Source organism: Dromiciops gliroides, chromosome 1 (genome assembly GCF_019393635.1).
Source record: "Dromiciops gliroides isolate mDroGli1 chromosome 1, mDroGli1.pri, whole genome shotgun sequence".
In the NCBI taxonomy this organism is placed as follows: Eukaryota; Metazoa; Chordata; class Mammalia; order Microbiotheria; family Microbiotheriidae; genus Dromiciops; species Dromiciops gliroides.
In genome coordinates this window covers 333663341-333678288 of record NC_057861.1, presented here as the reverse complement: position 1 = coordinate 333678288, position 14948 = coordinate 333663341, and the positions used below count along the sequence as shown (strand labels likewise).

The 14948-nt window shown below is 40.4% G+C and overlaps 1 protein-coding gene and 1 non-coding gene across 6 annotated transcripts in view; both read left to right on the top strand.

Moving 5' to 3' along the window:
• Positions 1-14948, top strand: part of FHOD3 (formin homology 2 domain containing 3) — a 712282-nt gene that overhangs the window by 632992 nt on the left and 64342 nt on the right. For all 5 annotated transcript variants that reach the window (XM_043977896.1, XM_043977898.1, XM_043977897.1 and 2 more), the window contains one exon: positions 10298-10456. In XM_043977896.1, the coding sequence (XP_043833831.1) occupies positions 10298-10456 (159 nt within the window). The remainder of the gene's footprint in view (positions 1-10297; positions 10457-14948) is intronic.
• LOC122737811 lies at positions 5319-5446 on the top strand. Its single transcript, XR_006354583.1, has one exon. It is a non-coding gene; the product is annotated as a U6atac minor spliceosomal RNA (small nuclear RNA).

The window sequence follows — 14948 nt, the reverse complement described above, 5'->3', positions numbered from 1 at the left end:
CAGAAGAATTGTATTCAAACAGTGTTGTATAGATTTTCTCTTAGCTCTTTTTTTTTTTTTTTTAGTGAGGCAATTGGGGTTAAGTGACTTGCCCAGGGTCACACAGCTAGTAAGTGTCAAGTGTCTGAGGCCGGATTTGAACTCAGTTATTCCTGAATCCAGGGCCAGTGCTTTATCCACTGTGCCACCTAGCTGCCCCCATCCTCCGATCCTCTTATGTTATATTGAATTAATTATGAGAGGCAGGATGATGGAGTGGATAAAGACAGCTTCACAGTCAGGATCCCTAACATTCAGGGCCTTCTTCTGACACTTGCTGACCCCTCAATCCTGAACAAGTCACTTAACCTTCAGGGTTGCAGGGATTCAGATGCTCAAATGACTCACTTGCAATTCTATCCCTATTAAGTAGAAAAGTTGGGATTTGAACCAGGTTTTCCAGCTCAAATGTCAGAGCTATTAACTCTGTGTTTTCTTGTGTGGGATTTAAATGGGTGAGATCTGAAACTTGTGGAATTGGGAGAGATTGATGGGCAGGAGCATAAGGTAGAAGACAAAGGAAACTCAGAGATTCAGCTTGGGAGGAACAGCCTGTGCTAAAATGCAAGATCAAATCCAAGTCCCTATGGATCACTAGTAAAATTCCCCGTCTCACACTCCTTTCCCCTACCCCCTGGCAACTTATTTACCTATTGAAGGGAAAGAGAAACAATGCTTTCTCCTTAAAGGGGAATATCTAATTCCCAGCTCATAGCTAAACCAGCCATGAATAAGTGCTACAAGAGATAAGATCAGGGGCAGCTAGATGGCGCAGTGGATAAAGCACCAGCCCTGGATTCAGGAGGACCTGAGTTTAAATCCGGCCTCAGACACTTAACACTTACTAGCTGTGTGACCCTGGGCAAGTCACTTAACCCCAATTGCCCCACCAAACCAAACAAAACAAGAGATAAGATCAGGCAGAAGAATAGAGTCCATTTCTTCTCTCTTGGCCAGTTTCTGACTCTCTTTCTCTTTTGGACCTGTCAAGTGGGCTGTGGCTGTGGGAGAGGTAGCATGGTGCAGTGGATAGAGTCAGGAACAAGATCTGCATTCAAGCCTCACCCACTGGCTGTGTGATCCTGGGCAATTGACTAATCTCCCATTGCCTTAAGCAATTCTCTAAAACTAAATTGTCAAAGTTTTGCCAGTCAGCTTTGGTAGCAGGAATTTTCCTCACTTGGAATTCATTAAACTATGTAATCACCAACTACATTAGATCAATGAAATCACAGGCCTGGCTGGCCCAAAGAAGGGAGTTTGGAGTAGAAAATGATATTGTTTTTTATTTATCCTGGGTGATTTCAGGGTTTATATTGAGTTGTTTAATTTTGGTTAGGCATCATAGTAAGAAAGAATAAATAATAAATAAATATGTATGTATACAAATAAAGAATTAGTAAGGAACTGGTCCCTCTAAGAAACTAACTTTAGTTAAGAGAGAGAAATTATTTATTTTTCTAACAAGGACTACGGTAAAGCACCTCTTTTATTTTTTTATTTGGGGGGGGGGGCAATGAAGGTTAAGTGACTTGCCCAAGGTCATACAGCTAGTAAGTGTCAGGTGTCTGAGGTCAGATTTGAACTCAGGTCTTCCTGAATCCAGGGCCAGAAAGCACCTCTTTTAAAAAGAAATTAAAAAACACTTGAAGAAACTAGATTCTTGGCCCTCCAGATGGCAGATGGAGTCAGTCTTTTTGTTGTTGTTCGTCATGTCAGACTCTTCATGACCCCATTTGGGGTTTCCTTGGCAAAGATACTGGAGTGGTTTGCCCTTTCTTACTCTAGCTCATTTTACAGATGAGTAAACTGAGGCAAACAAGGTTGGGTCACTTAGCTAGTAAGTGTCTAAGGCCGGATTTGAACTTGGGTCTTTCTGGCTCCAAGACCCTGTGTTACCTGGCTGACCCAGAGTCAGTATACTTAGTGTGAATAGATAGACTTTAAGATAACTTATTCATGCCTGTAATCCTGAATGGCAACTAATGGCAAGATGGACTAGAGGATGACAGAAGTTATGAAAAAGAACTAAGATAGACCAGTTAATCACCAAGCATTTATTAAGTGATGGGGATACAAAGAAAGTCAAAAGATAGTCTCAGCTCTCAAGGAGCTCACAGTCTAGTAGGGGAGATATGTAAATTACTATGTATAGACATAGTGGCAGCTAGGTGGCACAGTGAGTCAGGAAAGCTCATCTTCCTAAATTCAGATCTGGCCTCAGACACTTACTAACTGTGTGACCCTGGGCAAGTCACTTAACCCTGTTTGCCTCAGTTTCCTTATCTCTAAAATGAGCTAGAGATGGAAATGGCAAACCACTCCAGCATCTTTGCCAAGAAAACCCCAAATGACTGGGGTCACAATCAGAAATGAATGAACAACAAAATGTACAGACAAGCAATGGACCAAATAAATTGAAAATAATCAAGAGAATTAGTAACTTTAAGAGAGATTGGGAAAGGCTTCCTATAGAAAATGAGATTTTAGTTAATACTTGAAGGAAGCTAGAGTCTTACCATAGGTATGAAAAAGATAAAGGAGTAAATACTGTAGAAGCTTAACAGGGCACAAACTTAGTCCTAAGAACTTTTTATTTCCTTTAATCCTAACTGTGATATTCTATGGTTTATAAATATAGAATAAAAATAGGTGATTATAGCATTGTTGTTTAAATAAGATGTTTAAATGAGTGGGGTAGGATAGTGGGGGAGGAGATAGACTGGAACACCCCTCCCCAACCATGGAGCTAGACCGCCTTCTTTGACCCCTTGAGAAAGAACTTGCTCAACCAACAGCCCCTGGTTGGTCCTCAAGTGTCATCATGACTAGTAGCATGACAAAGAGCACTGCTGAGTAAGTGATGAAGAGTCATCCACTCTTTGGGCTATAAAGAGTAAGGAGAGATGGCATCTAGGCTTTTTCAAGGTAACCTCTTGGCTCAGCCACTAATACCTTGTGGCACAGCCTCTAGTCAATCACTGGAGCACATGAGCATCAACCAAGAGCTGCTTATCTCCCATGTTCTTTAGTAAGGAGCCAGAGCATGTTTACTTGCCCAACCCCATGGGAAGTAGTCTGGTCCAATCCAACTGTACATACATGTATGTGTGTTACAAATCTGCTTCCCTGAGCTATCCACACCTGAAGTAAGCCTACCCACAATGCCTGTGCTACCTCTGCCAGGCACCATTCTTCACCTAGGAATAGCTACCTGAACTGCAGACATTGGGACCTGTACTCTTTTTTTTTTTTTTTTTTTTTTGGTGAGGCAGTGGGGGTTAAGTGACTTGCCCAGGGTCACACAGCTAAGTGTCAAGTGTCTGAGGTCGGATTTGAACTCAGGTACTCCTGAATCCAGGGCCAGCGCTTTAACTACTGCTCCATCTAGCTGCCCCCGCTGTGCTACACTTTCAATACCTTCGGTGACAGAAATAGAGTAGTAGAAAAAAAATGAGGTGTCCAAAGTGGAAAATAGGTCACAGAAATATAAGAAACTGAGAGGTTAGAAAGAGAAGAAGTGAGCACTTTGAAATGAAGGACATGGGAGCAGCTAGGTGGCGCAGTGGATAGAGCACCTGCCCTGGAGTCAGGAGGACCTGAGTTCAAATCTGGCCTCAGACACTTGACACTTACTAGCTGTGTGACCCTGGGCAAGTCACTTAACCCTCATTGCCCCGCAAAAAAAACCAAAACGAAATGAAGGACATGCCACTTTTTGGAGGGGCTGTTGCTTTCTTCCCTTATGCTCCCCAGCCCCTCCCACTTTGCTTCCCCTTATCATGAGGATAACTCCCATCTCAGAAATGCACCTCTTGGGCAGAGGAGAAACTTTTCTTTAGCTGCCCAGAACCCAGGTATAAGAAAGTAAAAGGAAAATTAAATGTCCTGATAACTCACATTTATCTAGCATGTTAAGTTTTGCAGAGTGCATTCCTTATAACTTTCCAATGAAGGTTAAGTACTATCCCTATTCTACAAGGGAGAGAATTGAGTCTCTGAGGGGTAATGAGACTTGCCTGCATTATAAAAGTAAACTCCAGAGCTGGGCTTCAGTCCAGTATTCTTTTCCCTGTTTCACTGAAAGCATCCTACGTTTTACTTTTTCATGCAGAAGGCGGTGCTTGAGCTAAGTCTTGAAAGATACCAAGGGCTCCAAAACCCATGATGTTTGCCATTGGTCCTAAAGGATATTTTGTGGAAAGCCTTGATTATCCTTCATGACATCAAACTCAAAAGCTTTGAGATTTTGCCCCAAGCATGTCCTGTCTCTGTGATTTGGTCACATCTAATGTGTTCGAATCCTCTGCTTTTGCCATTGTTTAATCAAGTACCTCCAACCTATAAACAACGAAGATGACTTTCTCATCCTTAACATTTCTTTCATTCAAGACTGCAAAGAATTCTCTCTCTGCTTTTTGTGTTTCAGGCCTAGTGTGCTGGGCAATGCAAACTCAATCTTTCTGGCCTCAGGACTCTTTACACTCTCAAAAATTGTTGAATAGCCCCCAAAGAACTGTTTATATGGGCTACATCTATAAGTATTTAGCATATTGAAAGTTAAGATATCTTTGACATTGCAGAGTCTCTGAAAGGGTCTCAGGGATGCCCATAGGTCCTCAGACCACACTTTGAGAACCTCTGATGTAATTGACAGGGAGCTGGATTTGAAGGCAGCAGGATCTGGGCAAGTCTCTTAACTCTGGGCAAGTCTCTTAACCTCTCTGTGCCTCAGTTTTCTCATCTATAAAATAAGCAAACAATACTTGATAGTTTCTAAAGTCACTTCCAACTCTAAATCCATGATCTCCATGGAGGACAAGTGATTTTCCAACACCATAAGAGTGAGCTAAGAAGCCCCTTGATGCTCTTTGGAATGTGAGCCACTATTATTTTCATGTAAAGATCACTTTATTATGGGCTTTGCAGGTCCTTGCAAGGTGCAGACTCTTTAAATTAATTTTTCATTTATCTATTTTCTAATTTGTATCTAGCCTGCCATGTACCATTGAATTATCTGTTCTCACTTGGGGAATGTTTTTATTTTTTAAAAAACCCTTTTAAAAATTACTAGTTAACTATTCAATATTTTGATTTTTTATTTTTGAGCTTTTGGTACTCTTAATTCTTAGCATATGTTTTCTTCTCCCTCTCTGCCATCCCAAGGCTTCCAATAAGGCCTTTTTTTTTTAATAGTCTCCAAGGTTCATGAGTTTTATTTACTATTTTTACTATTCTTTTGCTGCTAGAAAAGTATCCTCATCTATAAAATGAGGGGAGTGTTGTATGAAAGGAGAGAAGGTTAGCACTCCCCTTGATAAGGATGGAAGAGGTCCTAGTGGCCTTTACAACACATATACAGTTAAGGCATTGCCACCTACTCTGTGGCATCTAACTATAAAATGAGGGGAGTGTGGGGCAGCTAGGTGGAGCAGTGGATAAAGCACCGGCCCTGGATTCAGGAGTTCCTGAGTTCAAATCCGGCCTCAGACACTTGACACTTACTAGCTGTGTGACCCTGGGCAAGTCACTTAACCCCCATTGCCCCACCAAAAAAAAAAAAAAATGAGAGGAGTAGACTAGATGTATTCTAAGGGCTTTTCCAAATCTAAATGCTGTAATCCTAATGTCAAAATTAATCAAAGTTCTGTTTTCTAAAATTAAGTAGCCCTATAATATACTGGGAGTTTATGAACTTAATTACATTATAATCCCTATTTAGTGGTAATTCTCCCATAAATATTTCCTGTTCAATTCCACTCACCAAATATTTATTCAACACTTACTGTGTGCAGGGCATGTGTTAGGTGCTTAACTTGATCAGAGTTTTGGTATGACACAATCCCCGTCTTCACAGGATTTTCAGTCTAGTAGAAGATCAAAGAACAAAAACATACAGATAGCTATAATTCACAATATTAAATAAGTGCATCAAAGAGTTTTAAAAACAAAGTACTATGTGAGGTCAGAAAGGGAAGGTCTTTGTTAACTTCTCAGATCTAAGTCCAATATGTTTCCTTTCCTTTCCCTAAAACTCTGTTTTTGGAAGTGATGGTTAATCGGTCTAATCCAAACTCATATGTCTTCATTTCTTCCCAGTGAGGTACTCCACTAGTCTATGGAAATGATTGAAGTCTCCCAATTTCACTACCTACTTTTATTTTGTAGCTTCTTTAATCTTATTTAATATTTCCAGCCCTAACTCATTATCCTCTTTGTATGCTACATAAAATATTCCTCTTACTATTTGTGACTAGTCTGTCACTTAATTGGATTGAATTTGTAAATTAGGCTTTCTAAAGGATTACTTCCTGAATACTATGCCTGTAAGTCAAATAGCTGCTACCAGAGGACTGAGAATAAGTTAAAAAAAATCACTTACTTTGCTGACTAAACCTTGGCTTCTTTTTGCTTTCAAAAAACCACTTTAATTAATAGAAATCATTAATGTACTGTTTTAAGGTCTGCAAAGTTCTTTACAAATCTTATTTTATCTTCACCACAACCCTGGGAGAGAAGGGTTATTATCCTCATTTCACAGATAAGAAAACTGAGGCAGACAAAGGTCATGTGACTTGCCCAGGGTTACAGACTTACCAAGCACCTGAGAATGAATTTGAATTCAGGTCTTCTAAATACCATGTGGCCACTGTACTGCCTAGCTACCTAAACTAATCTCTAGCTTCCCTAAGATTCCTTGTTTCTGTCTACTAAAACAAATAAACAAAAATTTAAAGGGAAATAATGTGGTGTAGAGCAAAGTGGGTTCCACTTCTGGCTCTGCCTCTTGGTAGATGCATGATTCTGATCAAGTCAAAAACAAGCTGAGCCTCTTTTTTTTCATCTGTAAGAAGTGAGTGTTTGTACCACCTCCTTTCTCAGGTTGTTGTGAAGAAAACATTCTGTGGATTTTAAAGTGCAGTATCAGTGGGAGGAGTGTTTCTTTGTTTTGGACTGTGATTTCACGGGTGAAGAAACTAGCAGATCACCTCAGCACCTGCCGATAGAGAATCCCTTGACTTGCCCAAGGTCATTATTACTTGGAGGTGGAACTTTAATCTACATCTCTATGACTCTGAGACCGGTTCTCTAGCTATTACACCATGATGGCTTTCAGGTTCAAGATACAACAATATCTCTGTAAGCTAGAACAATGGACAGGACATAAGATGATGAAAATCATTAGGGGTAAATGTAAAGTCTTACATGGGTTCAAAAAGTCAACTTCATGAAGTTAAACAAGAGTTCTGTGGGGGGAAAAAAAAGTTTGGTACTTCCATGGATTGTACCCTTAGTACAAGTTAACATCATGCATAGAAGGCAAAAAGTAGGCTGCACTGAGAGGCATAGTATTCATGACTTGAGAAGTGAAAGTCTTACTGCTCAGATCACATCTGGAATGTGTGTTCAATTCTAGGCAGCTTTTTAAAAGCACATTGATCGGGGCAGCTAGGTGACGCAGTGGATAGAGCACCAGCCCTGGAGTCAGGAGTACTTGAGTTCAAATCCAACCTCAGACACTTGACACTTACTGGCTGTGTGACCCTGGGCAAGTCACTTAACTCTCATTGGCCCGAAAAAGAAAAAAAAAGCGCATTGATCAATTCGGGAGCACGCAGATGATTGTGACCAGGATGAGAAAAGACCTTATGACCATACCACATAAGGATAATTTGGAGGAGCTGGGGGTGTTTATTTAGTCTGGTGAAGAGGGTTGGATACAATGGCTGCCTTCAAGTATTTGAAGGACCATCGTGTGAACGAGGGATTAGATTTGTTCTTCTTTGCCCCAGAGACCAGATCTGGGAACAAAGGGGGAAAGCTACAAAGGGGCAGATTTGGGCTCAATGGTAAAGAAAAAAATCTCTTGGCAGTTACAGTTATTCAGACATGGAAATGGCTTTCATTTGGAGAAAATGGGTCCCACCAGAGGGATATAGGCAGAGCCTGGAATGAATACTCAGCCATATAAAAGAACTGTCTGCTCACAGTGTCAGAGAACAGAGCAGCTAATTGCCATATCAACATCTTATTTTCCTCTGTGGCACCACCTCTCCTGTTTATGTTTTCCTCCCATGTGTCTTATCTAGCCCCAGCTCACTGATAAAGTTTTTGTTTGTTTGGGTTTAAAAAAAAATTCATGCTCCAGATTCCATGATCCTGTGAAATGGAAGCTCAGATTTGGTATCAAAATGCCAAGATGATATGGGATGGGGGGGGGGGAGATGATTAAGGTCATTGAGTCTCAAGTAGAAGACAGTGTCATGAGCAATAGGGAATTTAGGGATTTCTTTTAATTAAAAAATTATTTTTAAAAAAGAATAAAAAATTAAATTAAATTTTAAAAGAAAAAAGAAGACAATATATTTTGCACAGGGAATTGATGATTAATACTACTTAGGAATATCAGTAAAAATGCGTATTTTTTACTTGATTTCCCAGTTCCCTGTGTGTTCTATATGTAAATTGTATCACAAATTCTATTCTATTTTTAATTCCAACAACAAAATACATGCAAAAATATTGCGTTGAATAAATAAACACATAAAAAAGAAGGCAAGTTTGTCCTAACTGAGCAGCACGTACAACCACATTTCTTTTGGAATTTAACTGTTTGAAACACTGGCGGACAGACTTCACAGGAAAGCTCCTCTATCCCTCCCTTAAAAGCCAGTTGCCCTGGTAATTCCCAAGGGCTGGAATACTTTTTGGCTTTTAGTCTTCACCAGACTAAAAAAGTAAATTGACCTCTTCCCCCATAAGCACATTTCTAAGGATCCAAACACAACCTTCTTCATTTAAATGTGCAAATGACACTTTTCAGTAGGAATGGAAAATGGCGCTTATGGGAACCAAAAACTGTTCAAAGTAGTGGCACCGAGGAAGCTTCTCCCTTTTCCTTCTTCCATTTGCTAACCCATGGCCTCCCAATTGGCATGTTATGATGCTTTCATGGAAATTATATTGTAGTGTCATTGCAAGCTAGCCTATCCTGAGCATTTGGCTCTGTCTGTATCAGTGTTGACTCCCCTTCTCTAGAATAAACAAGGTGGGGAGGAGACCTTCAAATACCAGAAAAACTGAAGGACAAAGGAAATTCAGCTCCCCACAATGTGGAAGCCTTTTTCTGGAGGCTCGTTCCAAGGAGTATTCTTCCAGTAACAAGCCACCTATACTTAAGGCTTTGGGGACAGCCCTTTACCTTAAATAAAGATTTGGAGTATGGTCAGATTTGGGTTCCCCTGACCACTAACCTTCTCCCTTACCATTATCAACCTTTAGCCCTGTGGGTGGCCAAGAGTTTGTCCTAGACATGACAAAAATGCGATCATGAGGGGACTTGCACAAATAGATGGGAAGAAGTATTAGCCAAGCTTTGATAGGTCTGTTTCCAGAGTGACCCCCTCACAAAATCCAGATGAGTTAGGGACATTAACTTGTACACTCTGACCCTTCTACCCTATCACGCATGTTCACCTCCCCCTCCTTTCCCTTCCTTTTGCTCTTACTCTATTACTCTCCCTCTCCTTTTCATTCAAGACCAGTGCAACTACCCTCAGTTTCTTAGAAATACTAGTTTTCATCCTGAAAGTCTGCTTTCTTAAACCATATGTTCAAAATCTCTAAGGATATATCGCCATATACTTTTTATATGTGAATCTTCTGGGGGGCAGATAGGTGGCACAATGGATATAGCATTCTTCCTAGAGTTAGGAAGACCTGAGTTCAAATCCAGTCTCAGACATTTACTAATTTTGTGACCCCTGGGCAAGTCGCTTAACCCTAATTGCCTCCAAAACAAACACGAACAAAAATGTGAATCCCCTGGAAATCTAAATCCAAATAAGGCAAATGCCAGCACTTCTCTCAATACCCATCATGGGAATCCTTGTAGTTTTTAGTTTTGTTCCTAATACTGCTTTGGAAATACAGAATTTGCCCTTTTCTTACCAAATATCACAAGTATTCCCCTTCCCCCCGCCCCATTAAAGGAAAATCAATTTGATTTTGTAATGTGTCTGACTTGCAAAGTTCCACTGCCTGACCCATGCTTGGCCTGCTCCCCACCTGACTCCTTGATCTCTTCTTCATCCTGGTCAGTAGCCAGGCTTTCCCTCTCCTGGCTTTGAGCCCTTTGTTTTCCTCCCTAAATGAGTAGTAAGTTGAAAGGCTTAGCTTTTAACAGCTCCTTGATGAAAGGCACACAGCACCAAAGATTATGAATTAATCTCGAATTTTTTCTTCTTTTCTCACTAAGAAAACTGCTGCAGATGGAAAACGACAAGAAATCATTGTTTTGGACTCGAAGCGCAGCAATGCTATTAACATTGGCCTGACTGTGTTACCCCCTCCGAGGACAATCAAGATTGCCATTTTGAATTTTGATGAGTATGCCTTAAACAAAGAAGGCATTGAGGTAAGAGAAAATATGGTACTTCATCCTGGTTGTACAGAGGTATATTCATTATGGGAGAGGCATGATGGATTGGGTCAACCTCAGATTCAGGAAAGATATGTGTTCGAATCCCACTTGTGATGTAAACTTCCTCTAGTCAACTCATTGATCTCTTAGAGCACCAGGCATCTCTCTAGGACCTTACATTGACAGATCTGCATTGGTAGAAGGAGTCTCCTCACTGGGAGTTCCCTACCAAAATCACAGGTCTAGACTAAAAAAAAAAAATACATTTGTTGCATATGGGAAGTATTGCAGAAATACCTTTGGGTTGCCTTTAACACTGTCACAGGACCAGAAGGAGTCCTGAACTTGGAGTCATAGGTACTGAATTCAGATCTCACCTTAACTGTTCATTCCTTGGGTGCAGTACATAGAATTCTGGAAAGATTTGATTTTTGACTCCTGCCTCAGACACTTACTAACTGGGTGACCCTGGAGAAGTCATAAAGCCTTAGTTTTCTTCATCTATAAAATGGGGTTTATAACAGCACCTACTTTCCAAGGTTATGTTTGGATCAACAGAGATAATATCCACAAAGATCTTCATTTGCCTTAAATTTCTACATAAATGTTAGCTTTTTTAGGGGCAGCTAGGTGGCACACTGAATAGAGTTCTGGGTCAGGAAGACTCATCTTCTTGAGTTTAAATCTGGCCTCAGACACTTACTTGCTGGGTAAATCACTTCACCCTGTTTGTCTCAGTTTCCTCATCAATAAAAATGAGCTGCAGAAGGAAATGGCTAACCACCCCAGTATGTCAAGAGAACCCCAGGTAAGGGTCATGAAGAGTTGGACACAATTGAAATGATTAAACAACAACAAAAATTATTTTTAAACCACCCTGGGTCTCAGTTTCCTAATAAGTAAAATGAGAGAGTTGGATTCAGTGGCCTCTGAGGTCCTTTCTGTTACACTCCCCTCTTTTCCTACCTTACATAATCATTGGCGAATTTTTTTTCTATAGCAGGTGTTGGGATATGAAGCTGTAGATGTGGACTTCAAAAGAACACAAACCACCTGAATCTTTAATGTTTGTTGATCCAGGTGGTTTTTGTTGTTGTTCAGCATCTTTCATTAAAATATGAATCTGTTTGAACCAATCATTCCAGTAATGAAATAAAGATAAGAATATAATATGGGCAAACAGTTCATAAATGTATAAAGTAGCACCAACCATTGAACTCAGGGAACTGAGGTTAAAAGAGGTGAGATCCCTCACCCCACATAACGGCCAGTAAGTTCTTGAGCCAATGACTCAGATTTTCCTAACTACGAGCCCAGTACTCTATCTACTGTGCCATCTTACTGCAATAGGATGTAAACTCCTTTATGGCACCAACTTTTTCGGTTTTGTCCTTTTATTTCCTCTTATTAGCACAGTATCCACTACATTTGTTGTTGTTGTTCAATCTTTCAGTCGTGTTCAACTCTTCATGGGTCATATCCGTGTAGTTTTCTTAGAAAGGACACTGGAGTGGTTTGCCATTTCCTTCTTCAGTGGATTAAGGCAAACAGAGGTTAAGTGACTCAACCTGGGTCACACAGCTAGTAAGTGTTTGAGACCAGATTTGAACTCAGGTCTTCCTGACTCTAGGCCTGGCATTATATCCACTGATCCACCTAACTGCCTCCTGATACCTAATAAATGCTGCTGACTGATTGATTCCTTCACCTGGGCATTCTATCACCCACATCCATGCCTTTGTAGAGGTTTTCTCCCATCCCTGGAATTCCTTTACCTGCTTCCTAGAATCTCTTGCCTGGCTCCTGAACCACCTCGGGCAGAAAAGTTTTCCCTTATCTCCCTAGTTGTTAGTGCTATCTCCTTCCTTAAATAATCTATATATACTGATATGTTTATGTGCCCCTTTAAGCCCATCTCATGAACCACCTCTTACAATAAGACTTTCCTGATCCCCCTAGTTATTAGTGCTCTCTTCTTCCTTAAATATCAGTATATACCAGTCTGGATACATGCTAAATGTAAGGTCCTTGAGGGCAGTAATTGTTTTTGTCTTGTCTTTGTCTTTCCAGCATCTGATACAACACCTTGAACAAAGTAGGCATTTGAATACTCATTGGTTTTAGGATTGGTTTTAGGACATAAACAACTTTTGGTGGTAAAAGTTTTGTGTATCCTTAACAATTTGTTGAGGACCAATGGGAGTTCATGGACAAATATGTATGTCTGAGAAACCATAGGAAGGAAGGAGGGAAGGAGGGAAGGAAAGAAAGAAATGAAGGAAGGGAAAAAGAAAAAAGAACATACCTTTTTCAGTTCTTAATAACTTTTTATATCATGTACCCCTTTGGCTGTATGGTGAAGACAATGGATGCCTTCTCAAAGTAATAGTTTTAAATGCATAAAACAAAATGTATAGGTTGACAAAGAAAATCAATTATATTAAAATACAGTTACCAAAATATTAATGAGCCAAAGGTTAAGAACCTTCTGCTCTAGACATTTGCCCCTGTGTAAGGCAAGTCTGAAAGGGACAGTGTTAAGGGTGGCAGAGAAGGGTTTGAATTCAATGGTAAGTACAGCAGAGCTGTGCCAAGTCACCATGATGCTCATGATGTCATTAGACCTCTATAAGAATGAAAGGAGAAACAGTAAGCATAGGCAAAGGTGGCCTGATTTGAGGGACTTCAAGAATGTCTCTTTGTCAAAAAAAAATCTCCATTAATATAACTGTGTTGATTTTTAAATGACTAAATTAATTTAGTTTTCCCCAAAAAATCATTTGGAGGAAAGGCTAGTCTCAAAGGTGGGCAGCTTTGCTTACTGCCTGCCTGGTATAGTCAGAGCAAGGCTACACCAAAGGGAAGCCAGAGACCAGGGTGAAGATACCATATGAATGAAGGTAGAGGCAACAAGAGAGAAAAGAACACTGAAGAATCAGGTGGGAAGGAGAATTCAGAAGACAGGCTGCTTTATAAATCTGTCTGAGACTGGTACTGTATAATGTCTTTCTACACAGACGGCTTTAGGGAAGGGAGGAAAAGCAGAGAGAAAGAGTTGGTCTCAGTGTTGTTTTAATACTTTGTTTTTTAAAAACGTGACTAATAATTGGTACTTAAGAGAGGTGATTTTTGTTAATTTCCATCGAAGGTTTTTGAAACAACTTGTTTGACTCAATTTCCAGCGGTTTTCTTAAAGTTATTTTTCAAGTGTGAACTTCATCTCTTCAGTCCTTATAAATGTGTATGAACTCTCCCTCAAACCACTGCAACAACTACAACCAGGAACAAGATCCTTTTAAGCATTTCTACCTGAAGGGCTCCCTTCAAAGTAGGCTTTAGCTTCCAAACTAATGGCAGACAAGTGTTCTCTAAAGCACAGCTGCTTTTAAGTTCAATGGAAGGACTACCCAGATGAAAACTAAATTGAGCCCAGTCTTTCAACCATTATCCAGTAAATAAGGAGCATTCATCTCTGTGAAAAAACACCTTTCAGGAGCCAGCTGGAGTTGGAGTCAGAACAGAGTAGTGAAAGTGTAATAGAATTGGAGCCAAGAAACTAGAATTCAAACCCTGGCTCTGCCCTGTGTGACCTGAAGCAAGTCTGAGCTCTCTGAGACTCAGTTTACTTATATGAGTCTAAGCTCTCTGAGACTCAGTTTACTTATATGTAAAGAGATGGAGTAGACTATGTGGCTTCTGAAGTCCCTTCCAACTCCTAACCCTGTGATCTGCTGCCATCTTCCCCTCTGGCTAGCTTATTATTCTAGAAAGAAGTCAGGGCTGGAAAAGTGTAAGTGCACATGGATGGAGCTAAAAAGGTTTTCAGCTTGTGCCTAGAGGGCCTTTAGCTAATTTTTCTGCTTCTTGGATATAAACAATTTGGATTTTTTTTCTTTTTTCCTTCCTTCTTTCATTTCCTCCTTCCTTCCCTCCCTGTTTTCTCCCTTCCTCCCTTCTGTCTGCCTTTCTGTTTTCCTTCTCTCCATTCTTTTCCTTTCCTTCCTTCTTTTCTCCCTCACTCCTTCCCTCCCTCTTTTCCTCTATCCCTCTCTCCCTTCTTCATCTCTTCTTTCTTTTTCTCTTTTTCTTCACTTTTTCTCCTTCCTTATTCTTCTCTCCCTCCTTCCTTTTCTTCCCTCCTTTTCCCTTCCTTTCTTTCCCTTTTCTTCATTTTTCTCCCTTCTTCCCTCCTTTCTTTCTTCTATCCCTCCCACTTGCCCTTCTTTCCTTCTCTTTCTTCCTTTCTTGCTTCCCTCCTTCTCTTTCCCTTCTTCAAGCCTTCCCTCCCTCTTTCTTTTTTCTTTCTTTCTTTCCTTCCTTCCATCCTTCCTTCCTTTTGTCCTTCCTTTCTTGGCTATCACTTAGTCTTGATGTATACTGCAGCAGACCATTTAAGTTGCATATTTCTTCTCTAGCTCTCCAGAATGACACTAAAACTCAGCAGATCTGCACACATGATCTGTTTCTAAACAGAGCCTTACTAGGC